The sequence below is a fragment of the Amblyomma maculatum genome, chromosome 6 (genome assembly GCF_055883805.1).
Source record: "Amblyomma maculatum isolate TAMU_Amacu chromosome 6, ASM5588380v1, whole genome shotgun sequence".
Classification (NCBI taxonomy): domain Eukaryota; kingdom Metazoa; phylum Arthropoda; class Arachnida; order Ixodida; family Ixodidae; genus Amblyomma; species Amblyomma maculatum.
The window spans coordinates 105,093,150-105,118,679 of record NC_139349.1 but is presented as its reverse complement, the minus strand read 5'-3'; the positions used below and the strand labels follow the sequence as shown (position 1 = coordinate 105,118,679).

The 25,530-nt window shown below is 46.7% G+C and overlaps 1 protein-coding gene and 1 long non-coding RNA gene across 9 annotated transcripts in view; one reads left to right on the top strand and one right to left on the bottom strand.

Annotated features, from left to right (window-relative positions):
* lab (labial) overlaps positions 1-16,345 on the bottom strand; it is a 74,009-nt gene extending 57,664 nt beyond the window's left edge. Inside the window, exons 1-3 of one of the 4 annotated variants that reach the window (XM_084607221.1) lie at positions 16,206-16,345; positions 4,810-4,884; positions 1,259-1,383 (exon numbers count right to left, since the gene is read on the bottom strand). In XM_084607221.1, the coding sequence (XP_084463347.1) occupies positions 1,259-1,303 (45 nt within the window). In that variant the 5' untranslated portion in view covers positions 1,304-1,383; positions 4,810-4,884; positions 16,206-16,345. Of the gene's footprint in view, positions 1-1,258; positions 1,384-4,809; positions 4,885-16,198 lie in introns of all 4 variants that reach the window. The other 3 variants (XM_084607220.1, XM_084607219.1, XM_084607218.1) reach the window with 3 other exon arrangements.
* Positions 16,232-25,530, top strand: part of LOC146186477 (uncharacterized) — a 242,691-nt gene continuing 233,392 nt past the window's right edge. For all 5 annotated transcript variants that reach the window (XR_014708116.1, XR_014708114.1, XR_014708113.1 and 2 more), the window contains exons 1-2: positions 16,232-16,358; positions 24,378-24,438. This is a non-coding gene — a long non-coding RNA (uncharacterized LOC146186477). The remainder of the gene's footprint in view (positions 16,359-24,377; positions 24,439-25,530) is intronic.

Below are 25,530 nucleotides of genomic sequence, written 5' to 3'. Positions count from 1 at the left end.
TCACTCGCTCCATCTGTCTATCTCTGAGTCCTGCGCTGCTCCTCCGCGGCAGTTCTTTCACCGCTCGCGATCTCGGCTGACACTTCGTCGATGCAAGATCGTCCCGAATGGTTTAGGATTGCTGCAAGCCAGAGCAAACGATTGTGCCAGCGTTTGCAACTGCAGTGCCCAGCAACCTATTATACCACATTTTTTTGCATAACGAACGGACTAGCACAATGCACGCACTCACGCTAACCGTGAAAATTTAGAAAAAAGTTTAATTGACCATGCTGTATAAAAAATGCTCCCTACTGTGAAGAAAAGCGCTATGTTGTATTCTTACAGTGCATTCGAATGAGTATAGACACCCAATTTTCGGGTTCGAGTTTTATCATTTGTAGTGATGCGTACATTACTGTACACGGATCACCATGTGGTTTTCGCCTACGACAGGTGAATAATTTATAATCTAATTTCATTTCTGACCTTTCTCGGTTACGGTTTCAACAGCCGAGCGATGGCTGTGACGTCAAAGTCTGGATCAAGTGAGGGATAAAAAAACAGCGATACAATGGTTACGCTATGGCTAAAATTCACTACAACAATGAAGCCGGCCTGCCTCATGAACAGGAGTCACAGCAACTGAAGGGTGAGAAATTATATCGCTGTTGTTCTTTTTTCTTCTTCTTTTTTTTTTTTTTTTTTCATGCCGCACGTAACCTAGACTTGATTGTGACGCCACAGACATTTCTCGGCTGCTGAACCCGAGGCTGGCGAGAAAAGAATATTCAACTATAAATTGTTTAGTGGCCGTAGAAGCAAACCATATACAGAAAAACCTTACGCATAATTAAAAAAAAAAAAGAAAAATGGATCGTAATTTGGTGTTTGTACTCCTTTTTAAGCATCATGTAAGAAAATGGCATGATCCCAAAACACAAATTTCTGCCAGCGTGTTTGTTTTTTGTTTTTGTTTCCGTAGACGCGGAAAATGCATAATTTAATTCAATAACGACATTTCATTCCCGGGCTCATTTTTCAGCTAGACAAAGTATTTGATCAGTGCCTTTCCGCAAGCACCATTATTTAGTGAAATACCTCAACATTTAAAATCCATACTAACAATGCTATCTGAACTTCGGAAGATTATATAGCTTCTTTGTAGTGACGCTTCCTTAGGTAGTAACTGTCCAGTGAGAACTAAATGAGCTACGGGCGCCAATTTATGTTTGCATGCATTATTTCACACGCACTGCAGGACGCTGTTAATGCATACCCCTGTCACAGAGGAGGGTTCACTTTGATTTGAAACGAATGTCATTCATGATTCCCAATGTCTGTTTCACTGGTGCACAGTAAAAACAAGGTAAAATGTCCTCCTTGAATGACTTAAGAGGCAATCTGCAAAGAGAACACGAAAAGAAAATTTAAGTGATACTGTTTTCACGTGCAGTGTGGCTTAAAGTCTGCCAGTTTACTTAAAAGATTTCGCGTATATTGACAAAGGTAACGAAACTTAACAGTGAAGCCCCAGAATCACCATTCATCGAATAATCCAAGAACACAGTAAAGCTGCAATGTAATCAGCATATTTTATGAACATATTAAGGAACACAAGGAATAAGAGGAATATGATGAAGTCCTCAGGGAATTATATTAACATGCAGTGCTCTGTTCAATAAGCCGGACTCGCAACACTTCTTAGCTTTGAATAATGAAAATGCAAAATGCAAAAATAAATTTATTTTGATCTTGGTGTTCAAGATGATGTTCATCGTTTCTGCTGGTGATGGGGAGAATGGTGAGTAAGCGTTTGGTTTTAATTCTGATCAGTTCACTGACTTGCGAATGTTATTCAAACCTCCTATGTAACGAACTATCTCCCGGAGTAACTGAATATTAACATCATGAGCCACGAGTAACCGTAATTAATTTTTAATGTCATCGAACCTTCCAGTGTGACAGAAGTATTAACCGCATGATGTCACTATATATATATATATTCCAATGTGCATATATATACTCAGGGCTAAGCTAGATTGCTTTGTGAGAGCTTTGTTCGATGTGTATAGTGCTAAGGTTAATAATATAAGCTCGCTATTTTAGCAGTCTTATGTTGCCGAGAAATGTAGAAATGCTTTTCTTTTAACAAAGGACGGGTTTGTAGCGTCAAGTATACAGTCAAGTGCCTGTGCTTCGATTAAAGGCCCTTGAAATCTAGTCAGCGAAGGAAACTCAGCTTTGCAATAATAAAATCCTCATATGCGCAATTAGCTTCCCATTTCATACTGCGCTGTGTTTCATGTATACGTCACATGTACAGGTTTCTCCAATATGAATGGGGAACAAGGTTCAAGTATTCATTGAATGATCAGTCGGTAATGATGTCCGGCAAACTACGTTTTTTCGTGTTTTTTTTTTTTTTTTTATTTTCCTCTTTGCGGATGTTTTCTTTTGGCGTATAAGACCCAAATGTCATTTCGAACTATAGCAGAAAAAAAAAAAAAATTCGCCTGTTATGCAAGCTTGTTGTTCCCGGTAACATTGAAGGCCACTGCATCGTCCACGTCACTTGCGTCAGCCGAAAAGCGAACGGTGGTGAAAATTGAACACCGGTTGACAAAGCTGCGTTAGTGCGAATGAAATCACTAATAATAAACATTACAAGAGACACCATTCATAGACAAAGGAAAGAATAAAACAAAGAACATATGAGAGAATGTGTGCGTATATATACCACATGTTTTAAGGCTACATATATCAGAGCGCCGGTCGTCGTATATGGCTGAACACGACGACTTCAGCCACCTTTCCTAAGAATGAAGTACAAGAACAGACGGCACCTGACATCCTTCCTCAGCGTAAGCGCGAACATGTATGAGAAGTGCATAGCACCACAACAACTGCGGTTGAGCGCGGTTACCATCGCGCACGAGTGGAAACGAGAAAAGAATGAAGTAAACAAGGACATTCCCTTCAGTCGACACGTAATGGTTAACGTTGGAATTCATGAATCGTTAGCTGAGCTCATTTAAGTGAAGTCAATGCTGGTGTCCAGACACTGAGAGAACGAACGCTGCATTTCCTTATCTCATGACATATACTCCTCCCACTGGGGCTGCATGTAACGTATGCCAGGAATTCGTCACGAAAGTGCGCCAATTAGCAAAGGATAAAAAAATAAGAAAATCGGGTTTTGCAATTTGAACTAAAGCTATGCTGACAGTGCTCAAAGCTATGCTGTCAGTGACCTCAACATCTTGATACGTATTATCGGCAATATTTTTAAAACTTGCTATACACTTCATATATCTTGGTTACAACGCTCCATTAGAAAGTGCGATAGAAACAAAAAGAAGATGAAAGAAAAAAAACGAACGAACAAATAAAACTAAACAAAAAGAGTGAAAGAAACAAAGAAAAGAATAAAGAAAAAAGAATGAGGGAAGATAAATATAAATAAATGAATAAAGAAGATAATGCACACGGCATCCGCGCAGCTGACCGTCGTTCGTCGTCCTCTCCGTCCCTCTCGCAGGGTGCACTTTGCTTGCTACGAGGAGCTCCCGTGCCGCTGCTGCTCCACGCTGGCCGAGACGGAAATCCATTACTCTTCCTTCGCGGGGGACAACTAATTAAACACAACGCCTAGCCCATGATCGCTCAACAAACGCGCGTACGCCATTTACTCCGCGCTCACGCACTCCGCGAGTCCGGGGTGTAGTCTTCCTTGTCTCCCCTGTCCCGGAAAGCTTTGTACACGACTAGCCTTTCAAGAAAAATGCGGAAGGAGGACAGAGGTTGAGGCGGGGGACCGCGCTGGTTTCTTCCTTCAATGAAATGCGGACGCCGCGAGTGTGTATGCATAAGCGAAGCGTCATGCCTTATGCTAATGATTTTGTCAAGCGGGCGCTGAAGACTGCGTGTCCGCAAATAAAGGCCTGAAGTGGATCCCATTTAAAGAGCGTGAACCGATTCTCAACGCCCACTGTTTACAGCTCTTTGCTTTAAATTTTTTTCTTTTTGTGTATGTGTGTGTTCCCCTATCTTGGGACGCAGCCAGAGCCGATTGGTGTTGTTGAGGGAGGCCGATGACTTCGGCCGTTCGGCGGCCATTAGTCATTCGGGGTACTCGAAGCGCAGCACTTCTTGGTCAGCGGCGGGTGCGCGTGCATGCGTCCATATGTATGCGTGCTTTGGCCCCCTTGCGAGCGCCACTAACGATGTCGCGCGTCCGTACACGTGCGCCGGTTGTTAAAGCCTATTCGTTAAGTATACCGTTTCGAGCATCTCGTCTGCGAATAGGTTCTGACAGGCAGCCTTATTTATGAGTCGGGCTGCCGGAAACTTTGGGACGGTGTTGGGGGCAGGAGGGGCTAGGTTTGACTGCTTTATTGAACTTTCTTTTCTTCTTTTTGTATTTCCCGTGAATCTCAGGTGCATGCTGTGTACGCGTTGAAGAGTTCATTTGTAAACGCTACCTTAATGCTACCTTTCGTGAAGTGCCCCACAAATAAAACGGAGCAAGCGACAACACGAACATTGCGCTGCTTCGTCCGGGGCGTTAATAATGTGCACTATTGTGGTATATGGAATTGTTCAGCCGGATGTGCCACGTGCACCCTAGGGGGCGCCTCAGTGCAAGTTTTTCTCCGCTCGCGTGCTCCGTTTTCCTTTTAGGGAAACTGTACACACCGAGCGCGTCTGCAACACCGAAGCTTGACTCCATGCAACGCACACTGAGGCGACTTTGCAGGGTGCAAAGCTACATATACTGAGGAAGCAGGCGTAAAAATCCTTGCAGATTTAAAGAAAGCTTTCGCTCACCTTTATGTCGGCTGCGTCCGACGACGTCCTCATCACAATACGAACCATGCGATCTGATTGGTTGGCTGGGCGTCCCTGATGGAAGAGAAAGGGAAGAAACATGTAGAAAAGTATTAATTACATTGCAAGGCATACAGAAAGCTGCTAAAGGCTTGTGTGCAGAACGTCAGTTTCAGAAAGCTGTATGCAGGATATCCGTTAAAGCGTGTCGTGCGTTATTTCATCTTAGGCTGTTGTTACACACTATCGTGCACAGCAAGGCGCACCACAAGAGATTCCTTTTACTATCCGCAGCTATCGACCATCCAATCAATGCCATCTCGCCAGCCCAGTGCAAGCGGATGTACCATGCATTATCGTCAAAAGTAAGCAGGCTGCATGCTTTGCTTCTTGCTTGTATTATAAAGCCAGTAAAAATTCCCAGAGGATCCCAACTCGCCAAGAAATGAGGACAGGCACTGGCCTTTAGTTTTTAACAGATTTAAAGCTCCATTTCATACACCGTTGCCGAGAAGCAGACCCTGCAGTCTGGTTACTTTTGGCAAAGACACTCGATGACCGCAAACACAAGCAAAAACGCGTTTATTGTGTCGCCATATCAGTTTATTGAGCCAGCAATAGGCAGTTACTCGAATTTATGAGTCATGGATTTGTCTTCCGACACGCCTCACCTGAAACTGAAAAAGTAGTTCATAAGCGCAGGGCGCGTATAGATTTCAAGCTGCTATACCAAGCCTATAGCAACCAAACCAACCAACCGTTCAGGATTCGAGCTGGAGGGTGAAGATTCAGTGCTTCGTTCTGGACAACAGCATATACATTGGACTGCTTTGCGCCTATATGTGTATAATTGAAACGATGAAGACGAATTTATATATGAGTCTTATTTTGGCCACACGCATACCTGTGACGTCATACGCTTGACGCCATATACCAGTGGCGTCAAAGCCACTGCTCAAACCGACGGTAAAGCGTTGCGGAGAGCTTGTATCCCCCTATATGGCGCTGCCTAGAATGCCTTAAATAGCATAGACATAAGATCAACGGCTGACTGGCTGCTCCTAGAAGCGTTGAAATGGGTTTAAAAATAATTTTTCTCAACTTTTGAGCAGAGTGAATTTGTAAATCTGCAGAATGGCTGTTTATAGCAGTCGTGCATGGTGTTATTAAAAAATCACATGACTGGAGGAAATTGCTGATGTCATATAGGTATACATCCTATATTTTATTACACTTGGCTGCCAGGATAAGTAGCCGAAATTGCTGCTGCCCCGGTTAGTTTAATAATGTGTGCCTGGTTGGTGTTGTTCTTTTCACAGCGAAAAGGGATTTGGGAGGGAGCTTAACCGCTGCGAGTTTAATTCAGTAAACTGCTTGACGTGCAACACGTTACGCGCGGCGTTCACGCGCCTTGAGCAGTATATACTCAATTGTATCTGAGTGTTCCCGGTGCACGTTATACAAGTCTCTCGGCCGCTTCGGTAACCGATAATGAAGCATCGCAGCCATGTACCGCCTCCAGCAACGTATGTTCGAATGGGTCCACTTCTTTACATAGTCCAGCTGGCGTTTCCACCGAAACCGCCCCACTTTCTGTCGCTGAACTGCGTGATGAGTGAATCTACCGAAACACAGCCAATCGAAGCGCAGTCCATCTTATCCTACCTTAATCCACCCTATTGGGTAACGTAATCTATTGCAATACACTCAATTAATCAACCGCAATTCATCCTAATCCAGCTTACTCCAGCGCAGTGCACAATAATAAAATTTAATTAAATACAGTCTACTCTTATTTAATAGCACTAAACAAAAATCTGCCTTTAATCCATCTTAATCCAATGTAATTCACTCTTAATCCGCCACAACGTCCTTAATCCACAGCAAGGTTACGCTTAATTCAGCGTTATCCACATCTTAAACTAACGTAACCATGCAGGCATAACGTCCCATGGGCCAAGAGTCCCTTTCGAATTTGGCGGCGGTTACTGACGTCACAGTCCTTGACCAATCTGAGGCTTTCTTAACATCATCGCGCACGTGCGCCGTCATATTTAGTTGATCCCGAGCAATATAGGGTTTTCGCCTGAAAAGCGCTGAATGAAAAATAGCAAGAACTGTTTGAAACACAGTGATTGATATATTGCAAAACATGCAGCACGGACAAAGGCCTGCAGCTAAAGTCTGCTCGTTATTCTAAATCTGTCAAGGAGAACAGACATGATATAGATTCGCCTTAATGCTCTGCTATAATTGCGACTTTTCACAGATTATACTATCGATCACGGCGCACAATGTACGGCTATAGTTTGCGAAATGATATATTTTGGAGCATGATCATCCTGCTTTCGTTCCCCTTAAATATGAATGCAAAGGTGTTCTTCCCTGTTAACTATTACAAGAATTTGTCGCTGCGAGCTGCCTGAACTTTGGCCTGGCAATCCTCGCGTGCCGTGTGTTTCAGGAATGCGTTGTTTTGTAGTTTTACAATGCGGAGATGACCTTTGTTTAATCTCCGTATAAAGCCACATATGCTTCTGCTTTATAGTTCTCGGTAAAGCTTTGACGTCTTTCTGACGTGTTGTGCTGTTTACTTAATGTCTAATCTGCTTCACAAGCACATTCAAGGGCCTTAATTGAGCCGCATATATGCGCAAAATAAACACAGAGGCCACTGAGGGCGTTATGTTGTTGACACACAGTATACACTATTGCCTCATCTCAACTTCGCTCAGCACTTCCATAATTAATGACTTATTCAGAAATCTTAAAGCGTAGGCCGCGCCAATTGCCTTTCTAAATATCACTTTATGCTAGTCAGTTAAAGAACCGGTGCGACAGGACAAATGAGACAATTATATATATAGTTAACATCGGTATTACTTTTGCTGCGGCAATGGAAATAAGAGTGCAGTGCAGTTTATGATATCGACCCAAATGGGACAAAAAAGTTATTCAAATTAAGCTTGTTGGAAATAGCAAGGTCACTGTACCAATAGCATGAGGTTTGTAATATGTATTAAATGATTATAGAGTACCAATGAGGCATATGAATTGACGGAAGTGACATGAAATTCGGCCGCATGGAGTTTTGCGGGTTGTATAAGGCGCACTGAGTGAATGGTGCGGCCTCCGCCGTATTCTCTTCAACCACACACCTTTAAACAAACTGTATATATAGTATAGAAAATGTCGCTGTCAAAGTTGACGCGATGAGATTAGCCATGGTGACGTCTTGTGCTGCCTCCATACGCTGCTTGTTCACGGCTTATGCAGCAAATTAACCTTTGTAGATTGGAGGAATGAAGAGTTGGGACTTGTTGATACAGGGGCGTGAAGGCGTGTGAAAACAAGGATATCTAAGCGATTGCTTTAACCGCATCCATGCACAAATACGTGTTAACATCTTGACGAGAACCCTTTGCAATACTGAGCTGCTGTACTTAATGATCATTGCTACTCCCAGGGCAGGAGTATAGACTTATTGTTTGGATGATGTAGTGTTAAGACAATGATTGTTAGTTTACATTGTTCGAAATACGCTATATATGTTTCCATTTTCTTTTTCATTTTTACCACAGCATATTGGCGACGCGTGTTTCTTATATATCTGTAGTCTTGAATAAATGGAACCCCATTAAATGTAAATGCGCGACTTTTGAACATTGTAGCCGTATTGAAGTGCATATGGTCGTGCAATATTAAAAAAAAAAAAAAAACCTAGTCTTTGTTTTGTGTGTTTTAACTATTTTTCTTCTGCATCGGACATGAAAAAGCCATGCAAAACGGACCATGGGTACAGAGAGGGAAAAAGGATATATATATATATATATATATATATATATATATATATATATATATATATATAACGTTACGTGAAGACTAGTTATATTTACTGTATAATTTACAAAACAGCTATCTGATGGCATAGCAGCGAGCAGCACCATGGAACTTAACTTCTATATGCTTTCCGCGAGGCAATGGTAGGAAACACTTTGTTCTCGTCTTCTCGTCTGCCATGACCCCCAGCGGTGTGAGCGCCGTCCCACGGCGTTAGACTGGCAAAGGCATGAGTTCGTATGGCTTCAGGCGGGAAACATGGAGAATGTCAGTAGCGGGCCGAGAGGAGGAGGACGCGAGCACAAGAGGAGCAAGTCCATACGTCACATCGGTGACTTGGCGCACCACACGATAAGGACCACTCTAGGTGGACAAAAGTTTCTCCGAGTGGGCAACGCGGCGTGCAGGAGACCATACAAGCACCAAGGGGCCAGGGTCATAGGATACGTGACGATGTCGCCTATCGTAAGCAGACTTCTAGGAAGCCTGAGAGGCGAGGAGCCGACTACGGGTATATACATGGCGCGCTTCAGTAGCTTGAGCAATGGCGTCACGTCCGTAGGTGGTTATGGGGAGGTCAGCAGGTGCAGACGAGCGTGTCCAAAAGTAAAGCGGGGTTCCTGCCAAAAAGCAGGAAGAAGGGTGAATCGTGCGTGTCGTGCTTCGAAGGATTGTAGGCAAATATCACATATGGCAGCGCGAGGTCCCAGTCGTGGTGATCAGGTGATACATAATAGATAACATGCATCCGTTAGTGTGCACGGCTGAAGCGCTCGGTAAGGCCGTTGGTCTGGAGATGGTACGCGGTCGCGAACTTATGCTTCGTAGAACATGAACGCAAGATGTCTTCGATAACTCGGGACAAAAAGTAGCGACTGCGATCGGTGATTGATTGGTGAGGAGCGCCGTGATGCAAAATGACGCTGTGAAAAAGAAAGTCGGAAACATCCATAGCGCAGCTCGGGTGTAAAGCTTGTGTTATGGCGTAGCATGTCGCATGATAGGTTGCCACTGCAATCCATTTGTGACTTGACCGTGACGTTAGGAATGGGCCAAGAAGGTCAATAAAACAGTAAAACGATCAAACGGTTTGCACGGGCACGTCAACAGGTTGGAGAAGGCCAGCTGGTGGCCTCGATGGCTTTTTTCCGACGCTGACACATGTTACAGGCTACAATGTATAGCGCCGGATGCTGCGGTATAGTCCAGGTCAAAAAAAAAGAAAAAGAAAAAAAGAAAAAAAAAAGAAAATAAAAACGACGCCGCACCCGGTTGTAAGTGCCAGACACACCGAAGTGGCCATCTGTGGGCAGGTCGTGGAGTTCTTCAATAACAGAGCAGCGGAGCTGCTTGGGAATCACCAACAGAAGGGGAGAAACGTCATTATGAAAGTTACGGTGGTATAGAACACCATCCTGCACAACAAAAGGCTGCAGAGAAGAATCCGATCTTCCAGATGTCAGGCCTTCAATGATGGATTTAAAAATGGGTTGTTGCACTGTTCGTCGCCTATGTTGGCGAGATTGGAGGGCGAAGATGCAGGGAATGGCCCATGTGTCATCGAGATCACGGGGCGTTACAGGATAGCGAGACAAATAGTGATGAAGGCGACCCGAGTTGTACACCGTGCGGTGTATAGGAGCATTCTTGAAGGCGTATGGCTCAGCGACCAAGACGGCCGGATGGACCTCTCAGGGATGACAACCAACAAAGTGCGTGATGGTCAGTGACAACTGAGAAAGAATGGCCGTTTAGCGGCAGCGCCCATAGAGTGCGAGACATTCGCGCTCAGTAATCGAATAATTGCGTTCGGCGTTGGAGAGAAGGCGGCGTATGCGATGGCGCGGATCTTCGCCGTGGTGGTGTTGGGCCAGCACTGCACCGATCCCATATCAGCAGGCGTCTGTTCGAACACCAGTGGAAGCTGAGGGATCGAAATGAGCCAAGACGGGGGGAGGCAGTAAGCTTATGAGCGTTGAAAACCAAGGTTTCTGGTCAGGGCCCCACGTGAAAGCGGTGTCGGTCTTTAGTAGGTCGGTGAGAGGACGAGCGATATACGAGCAAAATCTTTGATAAAGCGGCGAAAGTAAGAGCAGGGGCCAACAAAGCTGCGCATGAGGCCTTAGCACGTAGCTAAGGCCTCATACATATTGTGATTGCCGCTTTTCATACCTTCGGCACAAACCATTCTTTGACCACAGAAAGGAAGCTGTAAAAGTAAACGAATTTATATTCTGTTCTCCCACAAATGCTTCGCATTTAGACGACGCATACAACATCTAAATCTGTGTATAGCTGCTCTTGTCACTCTTCTGCTGACAGCTTGTCATGCGTAGGCAGCCTGTGAACTTTTCTGGGCATCCAGCGATTTAATATAGCAGATGTGTTGACAGTATTTTTGTTTAGCGCAGCCTTTACTATATCAGAAGTTAGTTTTATGCGGGGCGAAATGCTTTAGTTCCGTTTTCATTTACGTATCGAAATCGCATTGTTACGTTTTCAAACATTTTGATTTAGAAAGCGGAGCGGGAGGAGAAAGCGCTTAAGTTTCTGCGAGCACTCACAAATTCTTTTTGTTCATTTGCCTGTTGTTGTTTTTTTAACATCTTAGTAGGTTTTTCAGCTTCCATGCCAGACACATTGCATAAGAGCAATGTAAAGGTGAAGCGGTGTGGGAGGCTTTTTTTTTCTTCTTCTTGTCAGAGGATCATTTGATGCTAAGTTGAGGACCCACGAGTATATCACAAGTGATCCTCTGGCAAAAGAAATCGCACAACCCAGATTCACGACACAACCTATCAGGTCATTAATGTTCACCGGGGATGGTACAAATCTTAACAGTAGACCGCATATTACAAATGTGTATGTGGCAGTAGTACACATCACCAGACTTACAGAGTCGTGTGTTGTTTTAATTTAGCTTCCTTGAGCTGTACTCCGCCCAAGATATCTGCACCCCCCCCCCCCCTCCCCATCCCTTCTTTCCACCGCACACAAAGGAAAGCTCATTAAATGGCGCTATAGACAACACGTGGTATACAAAGACTGTACGAGCTCGATTTACTGCGCGTGTTCATAATGAAACTTCGTCCAAATCAGGCGAAGAGTTGAGGATAGCGGAACGAGGGGGAGGGGACACCCTATTTTACCGTCGTTCATACACTGCCGGATTTGTACTATAGGCATCATCATGGACATGACGAGCGTAGCCTATGTCGGAATTGGTATACCTATATGAATTCACCTGTAATAAACTTGGCGCGAAAGCCACAAATTGAAATAATTCGCCCGGCCTATTGATCTGGCTAGGTGAGATGACCCCGTTTCTGAGAGTCTGGAGCTTCAACTCATGAACTTACATATAGCTTATCCAGCTTTTTTTTTTCTTTTTTTTCACTTTATTGCTCACTAAGGACAAATTTTTGTTTCAACAACGATAGGCTGCGGGATCCTCGTCAAGGGCACACTCTCATAAAGAAAATAGATTTCATAATAAAGAAAGTGCCACATAAAAAAAAAAAAAAAGGAAACTGTGGTCGCCATCATCGGCCGACTAGGAAGCAAACTGCGTACGTCGACGACGAACTAAGGGCGCGAATCCCGGGCACTTTCTTGCGTCACCGTTCATTTGAAAATGGTAGCATGGACGCACAAGTTTGAGTCGAGTTAATGGGAAACTTTCTTAACCAAAGTTTATCAGCGAAAATTCGTCTTTCTGGTGCTCAGCAGACGTTAACCTGCCCCAAGAAAAAAAGAAGAAAAAAAAAGGTTAGATAGGGCTGTCCTCAGCAGTTTGACTTTGAACCTGTTGACCTCACTTCAACCTCAGTTAGGTTTTCGTGGCACCACTCAGCCACAGCATCAACATTTGAAGCTGAGGTCTGGCCCGCCACGGTGACTCAGTGTTTAGGGCGCTTGGCTGCTGAACGCAAGGTCGCGGGATCGAATCCCGCCTCAGGCGACCGCTTTGCGATGGGTGCGAAAAGCAAAGCGCCTGGAGCTATCCACTACGGTGTCTCTCATAGACGCTTTGGGACGTTAATCCCCATTAACCAAACCAAACCAAGCTGAGGTCTCCTCAGTCGCCCTTATCTGACAAAGAACTCGATATTCGGAGGTCGTGGGTTCGGTTCCCACCATCGGCACGTTGTTTTTTCTTCTACTTTGTGTTTAATTATCTTTCCCCTAAACAGATTACATTACTAATTTATGCGATTATCGAAGTAAAAATTAAAAAAAAAAAAAATACATAAAATACAATCCCCAATGCTTTCCTTGGCCTCGCCGACTGTTGGCTTCTTTCCTTCAAAGAACGCTCACGACATTCAAGAGGTAGGAGCCTGGAAAGTAATGACATTGCAGTAGTATTATCCCTCCTCTTGATCGTTACATCGACACACTGCTTATATATTTCTTTTTGCTCTACTCAAGCGAGCCCAGAAGAACGTCTTTCTCTAGTTTCTGTCCTTTTCCTTTTTTTTTTTTTCCTTTTGTAGCTAAGATAACCTTCATTGCTATACAGTGAGCATGCCTCTAAACCCGCCGTATACGCAGTGTTGAAGCAGCAACAGAAGCGGCAGCCGGCTTCCACGTGGTTTCTCTCGATTCCGGGTATCGGCGAGTCTGGTGACGCGTTCCTCAGCGGAGGGAGCCCGGCAACGCGCATGCGCTGATGCGTCCTTATTGTTGCCCCCGAAGCCGCGGCAGGGTATGCGCAGTTGGCATTGCATTGTGCGAACGGAGAGAGACTTTCGCGCGAGCCGAGAGCTGGCACAGCTGCCCTCACGCGAGATGACAACGAAGGCAAAACTGTAAAAGCGAGAAACAACAAAAGATACGAGAGAGAATGCAAGAAGAAGCAACGAAAGACAAAGTCATAAGGAGAGAGAGAGAGATAGAGCAGGAGAAAAGAAAGGGAAGAGCAAGATAGTCAAATGTATACGTTTCTGTATCTAGGGAGAATATATAGTGTATATAAAAACGACCGCGTCACTTCGCTGTAATGTAAAGATGCGCAAATTCTCTCCTCACATTCGAACTGGATTGTTCGCTCCGCAGTCGCTTCCTAGAATTTCATTTTTATTTTTGTGTCAGTATCAACGCGTTTAAATGCTGGCTGGAGACACAGCGGGAGAAGGAAGAAAGTTGTAAAAAAAAAAAAAATGCCACTGATATGTCATGCATGGTTTCCTCTCACTCTTCTACTTTCTTTTTAGGGTATCTCTCGCTCTCTTAATCTTTCTTTTTTTTTTTTTCCTTCGTTCTTTTTGCCAAGTAAGCGCTTCCTGTATCTCGCTCCTGCCTATTATCGGCGGCGAATCTGTGGGCTGCGGGCCTACTTGGCTCTTCACATATAATGCAACGTGTGCTGGGCGACCGCGCTTCAAACGCCAAAGTCTGTACCCGTGACATTTAAGCGCTGTTGCTTTCTTTCCTGTCATCTCCTCGACGCGTTTTTTTTTTTTTTTCTTCGGCGCATTCCTTCGTCGCTGATACTCTTTTCATGCTTTATTACGCGCGATGCTGCGTCGTATAAACGTGGCTCGCAAGTATATGTCGAGTGCGCCCTTTAAATAACTGTGCCATTTTTCGCTCGTCGTTGTTCGGTTTTGCGAGCGTTCCTGGGTTTATTTTTTGTATATATCTATATACGGCTGTCTCAGACGGTCCAGTAGAGGAGGCGCTATTGAATAATTCGCTGCCTCCTCTTGAGCGGATAATTACGGAGCATCAGGCAGACTGATATAAACCAAAATACTTGGACTATATATGCTGCTGTAGAGTATAGATTTCGTAACGAGATAGTGATGTCACGCGAATAACCAAAAATACACGTATGAATGCGACCTCCAGAAAATTTCACAGCTATCCATTATTTGTATAGATGCTAACGGTGGAGAATGTAAACTGTAATGAAATTATTGGATTTAGAAAAATACGCAAAACATGTAATGTTCTTGTACTTGTTCACGATAGTGTTTTGCTTTTTTCTGTGTGCATTTTTTTTTTTTTTTTTGAGGGGGCAGGGAGAGGAGGAGTGGAGGCGAAGCGCAAAGTTACCATGGGAGTAATGTTTCCGATAAATTCCAGCTTTTTTTGTGTGTTTACGTGTGATGGTGTGAAAGAAAGGGAAAGCATGGCAGGTGCATCTGGACGTCTGACACGATGCATGTGTTTGAAGTGTGATGTCCGTGTAAGCGCTTGCGTGTAGCCTGAACAAAACATACTTTATTATATTTTTAGATAAGGAAACTAATCAGAAGCGTGTTACTTTGGGCCAAATTCGAGATGAATTAATTATCATTTATCTTTGCTTGAAAGCCAAAGTCAAAATGAGGTGCGCGTTTTCGGTGAGAATTCAACTGGTATTTATAATGGTTAGGTTACGTATTTAATGACAAGCCGCATACAGCGTAGAATAACGTTACTGACACCATTGTGTTATTTGAGGAGCTTATGGAAGTCTTCTTTTAGTCATATGTGGACCCTAGACCCATGGCAAGTTATTTCACGCTGCGATCGTCTTTACTATACGGTCCGAACGTCACCACAAGCCGCGTCCTGGTTTCTCTGCGATTCATCGAATTTGAAGGATCTCAGCTTATGAGGGATGCATTTCTGAAGCGATGTTGTCCCTAGAATTATACGTCTTCCAGCCTGCTGACTGTATTGTGAAGCTCTTCTCTGCAAAGGTTTGCCACGACGTCGTGAAGTAATATAATTATGATGCGCGCTTGTATATGAAACGGATCATTGTTATAACATTCACTGCTCTTGTTGAATCACGAGCTTTACGTGCTTCTACATACGCAGCGTTTGCGCCATTTGACTACGTTACTTCTGAAAATAAGTAATATCCGAAAAAAAATCAGGATTTCGTTGAATAGCGCTTCTTTGCGTGCAGATAGAATTACATCGGTCGGCTGTTAAGAAGGCGACAACATCACATGATCATGGGAAGTACTGTACTACACCACTTAAAGTCGCGTGGAATGTGAGAAACGCAATAATAAGGCCACTCATGCGGAACCAGTTATATACACAAATAACCCATACATGCCCCCCCCCCCCTTTTTTTTTTACCAAGAAAAAAAAAAGTAATATAATCGAACGCGCGTATTTTTTTTTTTTTTTTCCTGCAGGAAACAGAAGTATACTGTTTAAACTTTGTCAAGTATAATCGCTGAGAACGAATCTAAACGCAAAAGAAGAGTGTAGGAAGTAAAAATTCGCAAGCACCGCCGCAACCGAAACAAATCAAACAAACAAACAAATCGACCGTGTTACGTGGCGCGAAAACCACAATTAAACCTGAGCCGTGCTGCTGTCAGGCTATTAAATCCTGATCACAAAAGAGCAAAGACTTCATTCACATCGTACAGCAGTTTACTGCACATTTCACTCACAGCGGGCCGATTCTGTGCCAAAACATAAAAAGAAAAGCAAAAAGAGGAAAATCGGAGATGGAAGAAGATGGAATATCCCTCCTTCCCACTTGATGAGCTGCGTAAGAGGACAGCGCTTGTCATACGGCAGGTGCTCTACTTACTCCTTACACGAAAACTGAAGTCCAGTCTTGCGGCGTCGCGCCCGCCGGCGAGTCGGAAGCGTCTCGGTCTCTTCAGTTGACGCCGCTGCCGAAGTGCAATCGCTCAAGACACAGCACCGTCGCAAAAAAAGAACGTGGCGCGCAACCGTTCGGAGGCCAAGTAAGTGTGTGGGGTATGCAAGTCTGGGTCACTTCCTTCGCTGTACTGTCTGTACCAAGTAGGCGACGCGCATGCGCGTAACCTCGGTATAGAGACGAAGAAGTCGCACGCACATCCGACTCGTCCTTTCGCCGGCGTCGCTTTAATCCGCGGCTCAGCCGAGCGGCTGCGATACCCGTAGCGCGTCGGCGCCGTCGTCGTCGTAGTGACGTAACGTGAAGGGAGTGTCTCGAGTCGCTGCCGGATCAACTTTTTGTCTTGGCCGCTGCGAAGTAGCGCGCGGTGAACGCGGAGCCACTCCCGCGCCGCCGCGAGCAGCGCGCGCGCGCTGCTGATGTCGTCGCAGACATCTGTCTGTCGTGTCCCATTGTCATCGCGGCTTGGCGCACCTGCGAGTCCGCGCACCGAGGGCCGCTCAGGTTCTCTCGCAGCGTGCGAAGAGGAAGACGCGATTCCGCTGCCGACAATCGCTGATCAACAGAAAGGGCACGAGCATGCGCCTATATAGCGCTCGACACCTGTGCGTGATTACAGTAGAGCGTACTGTTAAATGGAACGCCTATTTAGTAGAGTCGCAACGTTGATTCAAATAAACAGAAAGGGCACGAGCATGCGCCTATATAGCGCTCGACACCTGTGCGTGATTACAGTAGAGCGTACTGTTAAATGGAACGCCTATTTAGTAGAGTCGCAACGTTGATTCAAATATGTTGTAACAAAAAAAAACAAACTAATAAACAAAGCTGCCGATTTGGCACGTCAGTCCAATGCTCTTTGAAGCAACGTTCCAACGAATATGCAGGACGCTGTGTATAAAATCTGAGCTCTATTCAGTAATCGAACGCCAACTTTAAGGGTGCACCACCCAACTCCCGTCAGGCGCACATACACGCATTAAAACCTATTCGGTTCGTTAACTTGCACCTATCATGCAAGCCGCCTTATACTCCCATCTCGCCCCGCCGGGTGGCGTAATGCAAATGCATGGTTATAGGCGCGCGGCTACTGCTCAATGATGCGGGATCGAAGGCGAAAAGCAAGGCGCTCGTGTGCTGTGCGATGTCAATACACGTTAAAACACTGCGGCGTCCCTCATAGCCTTAGTAGCTTTGAGACGTGAAACCCCACAAGCCAACTATAACCAACAAATCTACTCCCGTCTGTATTTCGTATACAACAATATAAGCGGGAGTCGATACACGCTGGTGATTCATGCATATAACCAGCCAAACCAGGACAGTGACTGAGCCAACCATTCGCGCACGAAAGAAGATTTTGTTTGATAAAAATATGGTGCCTTCTGTCGTTTCATCCCTCTTTTTCACCACACTGTGCAGTTGATGGGGCAGCTGCTCACTGCAGTGGCTTCTCTGAAAGCCATGCGAAGGTTCGGCCCACCTGGGCTTGAGGCATTTGCCCTGCCTTGTTGACAACATACTGCTGAAGACATGCTGCTCTACAAAGTATAGATCTAATTAAAAAAAAAATATTCAAAGCAGATTCCGGCTCCTATAAGACAGAACTTGGTGTTGAACAAATTGATTCTTTCTGTATACTTTGACGGCTCTTTCGTGGCACATGATATGCTACCCGCACGCGAAAATAAACAGCAATTGCAACAGATCCACGCTTGCATATATTTAATTGGACACAAATGTATGTGGCGTGGCCACAGTGACATTTAGCGCCATCCCTCTGAGAAGCGCGCGGAAAGCGCGATTCGCCGACAAGCCAAGAAACACACACTCGCCGAGACAAAAGCAAAGCAGCTAGGGCGTATCTGCCAGCCAACTCTAGCAGCCAAGCGGGGATTTCGGGAGAGCCAGCTTGCCAGCAAGATGGAGTCCAGGCCCGCAGCCTATAGCTCTTGCAGAAGAGCGCAAACAGGGGGTGGAAAAACAAGTGCGTCTACACCAGACGTCGCCGCTGCTTACGGCGTGGTTTCCACATTGCTTGTTTTCCTTCCACGGCGTTCCGCATGCCGCTCCTGGCGTGCATGCCGGCTGCGTCGCTCGTTCGCTCTGAGCTTTCTCCGGCTGGCAAAGTGCGCATGCAGCGGCCAGAGGTGGCGGTGCAGGCATGCCGGGAGGCAAGGAAGACAAGGCAAAAACATAAATATCGCGTGTGGGTGTGAGGGAAGCTGGGGCAGCGAGCTAAGTGGGGAGGAAGGGAGGTGAGGTCGAGAGGGGTGTTGTCGGATGCGCCTGGCAAACATGTGGCAAAGGTATAGGTATACATATACAGTCTCGATAAGAAGTCAGATAGGCTGCGCAATTGACAAAATTGACAACATAACTAAGGCAGTAATTGAGCTATATATACGCACAGAGAAAGTTACCATAACGACGCCCGCTAGTCCAGAGTACCCCCCCCCCCCTTTCCGCACACATACACGCACAAAAAAAAAAAAAAAAAAAAAAAACGTCAGTAAAGTACAATCCTCCAGCTTCCTTGGTCACGTTTGCTGTATAATATAGTCCGTTCAGACTGGTGTATTATAGTAAACCCGTTTAGGGGCTCAGTCTGAGTATTGTAGCTCGATCCATAAGACCATCCACTCTGTGCTTACAAACCATGCAGAGTTGGCATGGGGCCCTGTCAGTTTCTCAAGAAACGAAGCTTGCTCACACGGATGCATCGCCATCCTTCCACCACTTGTGCACCGCTGTATTGCTAAATGTATTTACGAGACCTGTGAGGTACGTTTCCAGCAAAAGTGAAATGCTCATGGCCACGTCATCTTGCTGTATAGTCGACAGCGTGCTGCAGCGTGAAAGAAATACTATAATACAGCGCGACGTGGATCAAAGGAAATGTACAGTACAAGCTGCATATGGTTAAAACAAGAGTGCATGAGAACTTAATACAGCACTGGAACGATAGTTGTGGGTGTTGTCCTCTTCGGTAAAATGAAAAAAAAAAGGGGGGGGGGGGGGGGTCTTGAAGTAGTAGATACAGATGAAAGCGTGGACATAGAAAGAAATAATCCACGATTCTTTAAGGCCAGTACCGATATAGAGCAGCTCATGGGTGGTGTCTTGTTTGTTAGTTTGTTTTTTTCCTTTGAATATATCAATATGGTGGCCCCTGCGGAGGACTTGAACAAGTGACCTCGTCTATTGCAAGCCACGCGGTCAACGAGCTATTGCGGTGGGTCAACGCGGAGGCATTCATGCATGCAGCAGATCACAAACAAACATCCAGTACAGCCATTTTTCCTGTTCCTCAATGTCCTCACAATCATGTGACTGAATACGGATTAAAGACAAATAAAAACCGAACTGACTGTGGCTTCCGGGCCGATCGGCGATGCCAAGTAGACGAGGCGAATGTAAAACCGGACTACGGCCGCGTTGTGCATCTAATCTCCGCGTGCCTTGCGATGAACGAAAGACAACAAAAAAAAAATGAAAAGGAATGAGAGAGAGCACGAAGCGAAAGAAGGAAGGAGCCCCGCTTTTCCCGCGGCGTCTGTCGCTGTTGGGGCGTTCACGCTGTTCACGCCACTGGGACGGGCCAGCGGCTACGCGGGTGCGCGCCGCCGCCGACGGCACTGCTGCCGCGCGCATTCTCATTACACCCTTCCTTCTCCTCGTCTCTCCTCTCTCTCCGTCCCAGCTTCTTTCGTGCCGCTACCGACGTGGCGAGAAATGCAGGCGCGCGAGCTGTGAGCTCCGCATCTGCATATGCAACCCTCTCTTCGCGCTTTGGCGGCGTCTTTCCCGGTTCCTTCAAGCTGGCCTGCGAACAGCCTCGGCTGACGCTTTACTTGCCCCCTTTTTCCCTTCTAACCCGTTCCCCCCTTTTCGTCCCTAGAAATCGATGATTCCATTTTCGGGACGCCGGAGTGGCGGGCGCCCGCATTGCCCCGTTCTCTCACTCTCTAGCCGCAACCCTGCCTTCCTCCTCCCCATTTCCATTCAGTTTCGGGAATCATGTCGAGGAAAAGGGAGAGGCTGCAGCCGCGGGCTCTGTGGAAGGGGATACGGGGGAAGGAAGAACCTCGTTTGAATTTCAACACCACGAGATTGGAGCGGCGGCCGCGGTATAGCGGCAGCGGCGACGAGCTGTCTTGTTAGGATAAAGCGCTCCAGAAGCGCTCCCCCCCCCCCCCCCCCCTTTCTTTCCTAGGCCCGCTGCTGTCCTCTTCCCTTATGCCTTCGCGAAAGAAATTGCTCGCGCCGCGTGTGCACATGCGTGCAGCTCAAGCGTGAGCCACGGAATAATGCCTTGGCCCGGAACGCCTCTGGCGTAATGGGCACGTCCCCGTGTTTTGGGCGAGCGAGGGGTGTGCTCACAGGCAGCCGAGCCAAGCCGAGGAGAGAAGAGAGCTCGGGATCCGCGCCCTCTTCTCGGCATTGCGCGCTCCGCGTCTATGGCAGCATCGGGCGACGAGGGAGCACTTTGCACGCCGCCGCCAGGCCGCACCAACAACGCTCGAGGAAAGAAAGGCCGCACGCGCTGCGCGCTTATGTATGTGTGAGTGCTCACGACGGCGCTTCGCGCGCGTCGACCGACCATCGGCGTTACATAAAACTTGCCCGGCTTTCTCGATGGATTGCGGGATTTATGCGGATGTCCTTCGTGGCAGTATGATTAATGACGGTCAAATCTCTCTTCTCTCTCTTCCTTTTTTTGGCCGGAAAAATACGCAAAACTGTTCTGCCGCGTCTTGGGCGCCGCAGCTCGGGATGGCTGCCAGGCTTTGGCTCGTTTTGGGCGACGTGCAAGGCTTCTGTTCTGCTTCGAGCTGGGCTTCTCTGTGTGGCATTCTTGGCCCGATAAAGAAGCGGAGTGCCCGTTTGAAGACGGTGTTGTGAGTGACGTGCTTCTTGTGGTGCTTCGGTCTTCTGGACTATCGGGTAGAATTCTTTCCGAGCGGTATATATAGAGCGGTGGTCTCATCAATCTCATACTGAAGCGTGGCGTGGATTTCCGTCATACGCTGATTGCAGCGCAGGCAGAAGTCGCTTACCCCAAGTCGCTTTAACTTAATGCGATCTGCCTTTGGGTGATGCATGAAGTTCCTCTCTGGGAATTATAGGTTGTGGATAAATATATAGTAGACTAATGTCTTTAGTTATGCACAGACGGTTGGTATACACATAATCCGACTCGTTACATATATATACAAATGCTCTTAATACAGGGAACTGGGCTGTGAGATGTCAGTGCACGTTACAGAACTCCAGGTGGTAGAAATTTCCGGAGCCGTCCGCTACAGCGTCTGCCACAGCCTGTGTCGCTTTGGGACGTTAAACCCCACAAACCAACATAAACCTACCTTTACGTACTATCATTTTTTAGCGTATAGGCACACGTCCCTTCAGACTAGTTCTTCAGTCTGGTCCCTACAACGAGAGGAGTTTCGAACACTGCGTCCATACGCGTGCACCACTCATGTCTGTATCAAAGCTCTAAGATTTGCATGTGAATACCGACTCGCAGCATGTATACAAGCAATCTATTACCGCTGAAATGAATACAAATGCGAGGACGAACAGGTTATCAAAGAATTTCGTTAAATTAACTTCCACGTGTCTTGTCCACCATGCAGTTGCCTTTTTTTTTTTTTTATCCTGGTATACGTTGCTACACGATGTGTCTGTTGATTGCAGCGAGTTGAGAACAAAAGTGAACTGAATATTAGAAGCGTGTATCTACAAAGAAGAAAGGGTAACCAATGGTCGCTGTGGGAAACAAATTAGATCCCAAGGGAAGGAAAACAGCAGGCGGCGGCAAAAAGTTAGGTGGGCGGACGAGGTTAAGAAGTTCGCCGGGGTCAAGTGGATGCAGCTAGCACAGGACCGGGTTAACGGGAGGAATAAGGGAGAGGCCTTCGCCCTGCAGTGGGTATATAGTCCGGCTGACGATGATACCTCCAAAGAAATACATGAGCAAAAGTTATGCATTCATAACCATCCACATTAACAGCGATGATTACTCCTAAAGTACAAATGTCATTATCTTCCTCGTTTGCTGAATGAACGCATAGAGTAACTTTTTCCACGTTGCGCGAACCCTGCCCTTCTTTAGAACACTTTGTAGGATCAGTGCGACCGGGCAAAGCTCTAATTATCCAGCGGTCCTGCGGGCAAGCATCGTTTTTATGTAAAAGACATCGAACCCGCCCACAAGGGGGACAACTTTCGTGCTCAACCCACTAGCGCCGATTCAGCAAGCTGACGTGCAAGACGTATATTCTTGCGCCCAATGGCTCGATCATGAGGTTAACACGGGTATAGAAAACAAGCACCTCACTTTAGAAGACAGCCTGTATAGGTGACGTAGGCTCTGTATACCATGCTGATTCGCGCTATTCGTTCGAAGGCGTTTGAAGATTCAGTGTTTCCGGCCTCTTGCATGCTGAGCATGGTCATGGCCTGACACGGAAAGTGCGCGCCACTGCCGCTTGAGTCCGGCCGTGGCATGGCATCTGCACCATGTCTGCGCAGGGAGCATGTCAAGGAAACACTATGCCAAGCATATGGGACGCAGTAGGTCAACAGGAAAATTGGCCCAGCAGGTCTAAGAGGAAAACAGCACTGCGTGCACGACCCGGGGCTTCGTGAGCACGACAAGGCCGCTGCTCCATCGCTGGCTGCATGCGTATAGCTACATATATGTGCATGGTGGGTTCGTGCGCATAAGTCGGGCAGACCGCCCTGTATGATGGGCTGGTGGTTTTGCCAAGCTTCACTACTGTTGGACTGAATGCGGTGATGGCACGTGCTTTGACAGGCCCAAGGTTCGGGCCTCCCATAAACAAAACTTTAAGGTACAAGCCTCGTTGGGTTAGGGAGGGTGGTGTTGGCGTCACGGGCGAAAGTTCGGAGAGGAGGTGAGCGAGATACAGCCAATGGCGGGGTGAGGAGGGCACGGGGGAGGGGATGAGAGAGGGGAGCCCCAGTCGTCGCAGCTCGCAGCTCGAACTGGGGCCGAAGTTCACAATGAAAGCCACTGTGCGCGAGCGTGCGCGTCCCAGGCCGGGCCAATCCATAACTGTCACACGCCGGGGAGGGAGCATTATTTTTAGTTTCTCTTTTTCTCAACCCGACGAGAGAGCGGAGAAGGGCGAGGGTTGCGGGGCGTTCAGCACGGCAGTAGAAAGGTTTCGCAGGAACGTCTCTCCCACAGGGCCAGGTGTTTTGGGTCGCCCGAAGCAGAAACTCAAGTCGGCCCCTCTGCTGGAGCCTGGCGCACACACAGCCTCCGCTTATTCGCTATGTGCACCACGCCGCCGGACGCTTGGCCGCCGAGCCCGGAAGAAGTGGCAGCCGCGCTGTTTTCGACGAACCCGGCGCTTTTCTCGAAAACACAGAGCAGAGGGAATGAGGTGCTTCGAGGCGTGTCAGGCGCCAAAATTTTGAGAAAAGTGTCTTTTTTTTTTTTTTTTTGGCTACGTGAAGCTTACTCGGCTTTTTCTTTTCGTTTCGTTTTCTCCTGAAACACGCACCAGCATTAATGACGTGACGCAATTTGTTTTTTGTTTTCTTTTGCATGGAAATGGCATGATCGCTCAAACAAAGCTAGCCGGTCTGGTATACGATGTTGGAAACGTCTTGACTGCAATCGTGCTTGTAACGTCCAATGTAATTTTGTTTCCGGCCACATGGTTTAACGTCCCAGAGTTACATTGGTCATGAGGGATGCCGTTGTGCAGGGCTAAGGGTTAACTTCGACCACCTAAGGTTCTCTGACGGGAGGAGTTCGGTCCCATATTGTCATCAAGGCCACATCGATCTTCTAAGATTTTCCCGACCAGCAGGTGCTCTGCTTTTCGTAGGTGAAATGGGGTGAGCTTTAGATTTATCAGTGTCTGCGTTTGTATGTGTTGTGCATGTATGTGTCGTGTCCTAAGGGACGGAGGGAGGGAGGGATCAAAGAACATCCGTACCGCTTGTCGATTAGGTTTCTGTTATGATCATGAGTGCCTTATTTCAATCCAGAACTACACAAAGAATTTTTATATAACCAATACTCCCGCGTCACAATTTCCGCATTTCTTTTATTATACAGAGTCCGTATCAAGGGATCATGCAATGAGGTGACTGTCCGGGGACCACACTGCATGGACACGGTGAGCTCGCGCCTCTCAGCACATCTCAAAACTAGTCAAAAATTGACTGGCTCTGTTACTGATTAACCAGAGAAAAAGAATGGTTACCCTCTGAAAAGTAACAACAGTCACGTACATCCCGCACACTAGCTGCAGCTGTGAATTTCGTTTGGGTGCCGAGGAAAGGGGCTCCCCCCCTTTAGTTCTGTAAGGGGGCGCTTAGTCTTCCCTATACTATTACCCTGTCGGACCTGGACCGTCATTTTTAAAGGAGCAGAGTTATGACCATCCAGGTTCTTCTTTTAATTTTTAATTGACGAAACTGGCAGCCGAGGACATGGTGACGCATCTCCAAGAACTGCTTACGTCCGGAAAGCCGCGGGTCTCAACGAACCGTTGTGAGAAGCGCGTCGTCGCGTTCTTTTCAATTCTGCATCAATGCGAAGCTTGTTTTGTTTTTGTTTTTATTTTCTAGCGTAAAATATTTTGTATATGTTCAAACTGCATCACGTCAAAAGAAATATTTTGTAACCAATCCTCATCTTCGCGCTGCGTTTTGGCCGTAGGGCCCGCGCACGCCTATGCCTACAACAAATGGTGTGGAGATGCAAGGAGCATGCGGAAACATTAGCACGAAAGACAACAGAAAGTGGGAGACTCAGCTGTCAGGCCCATAACCTGCATGATCGGCGTACACCGTCTGGTCTACAGCACTCGGGAGAAGACTCGGGTCCACGACTTCCGGGGGTGAGGAGGCTGCCCACATAGGAAAAATATTTCTCGCCCGCTCTACATAAAAATTTCTCTTTCTCTCTCTGTTACTGACTGCGTGCTTACAAAAAGCTAGCCACAATTAGGTGATGTCATTCGTGGCCGAGCAGCCGTTGCACACTATATATGATTGTGGCACCGATCATCAGCTTCTTGTTGCCAAAATTAAGCTTCGATTGAGGAAAACGCAGAAAAGTAGAAGGCCTTTCAGGTATGATCTGGATCAGATTCCATTAGAATATGCTGTGGAAGTGAGGAATCGATTTCAAGAATTAGATCTAGAAGACAAAGAGCCCGAAGAGATGTGGACTGATGTTCGTGATATAATACAAGAAGTTGCTA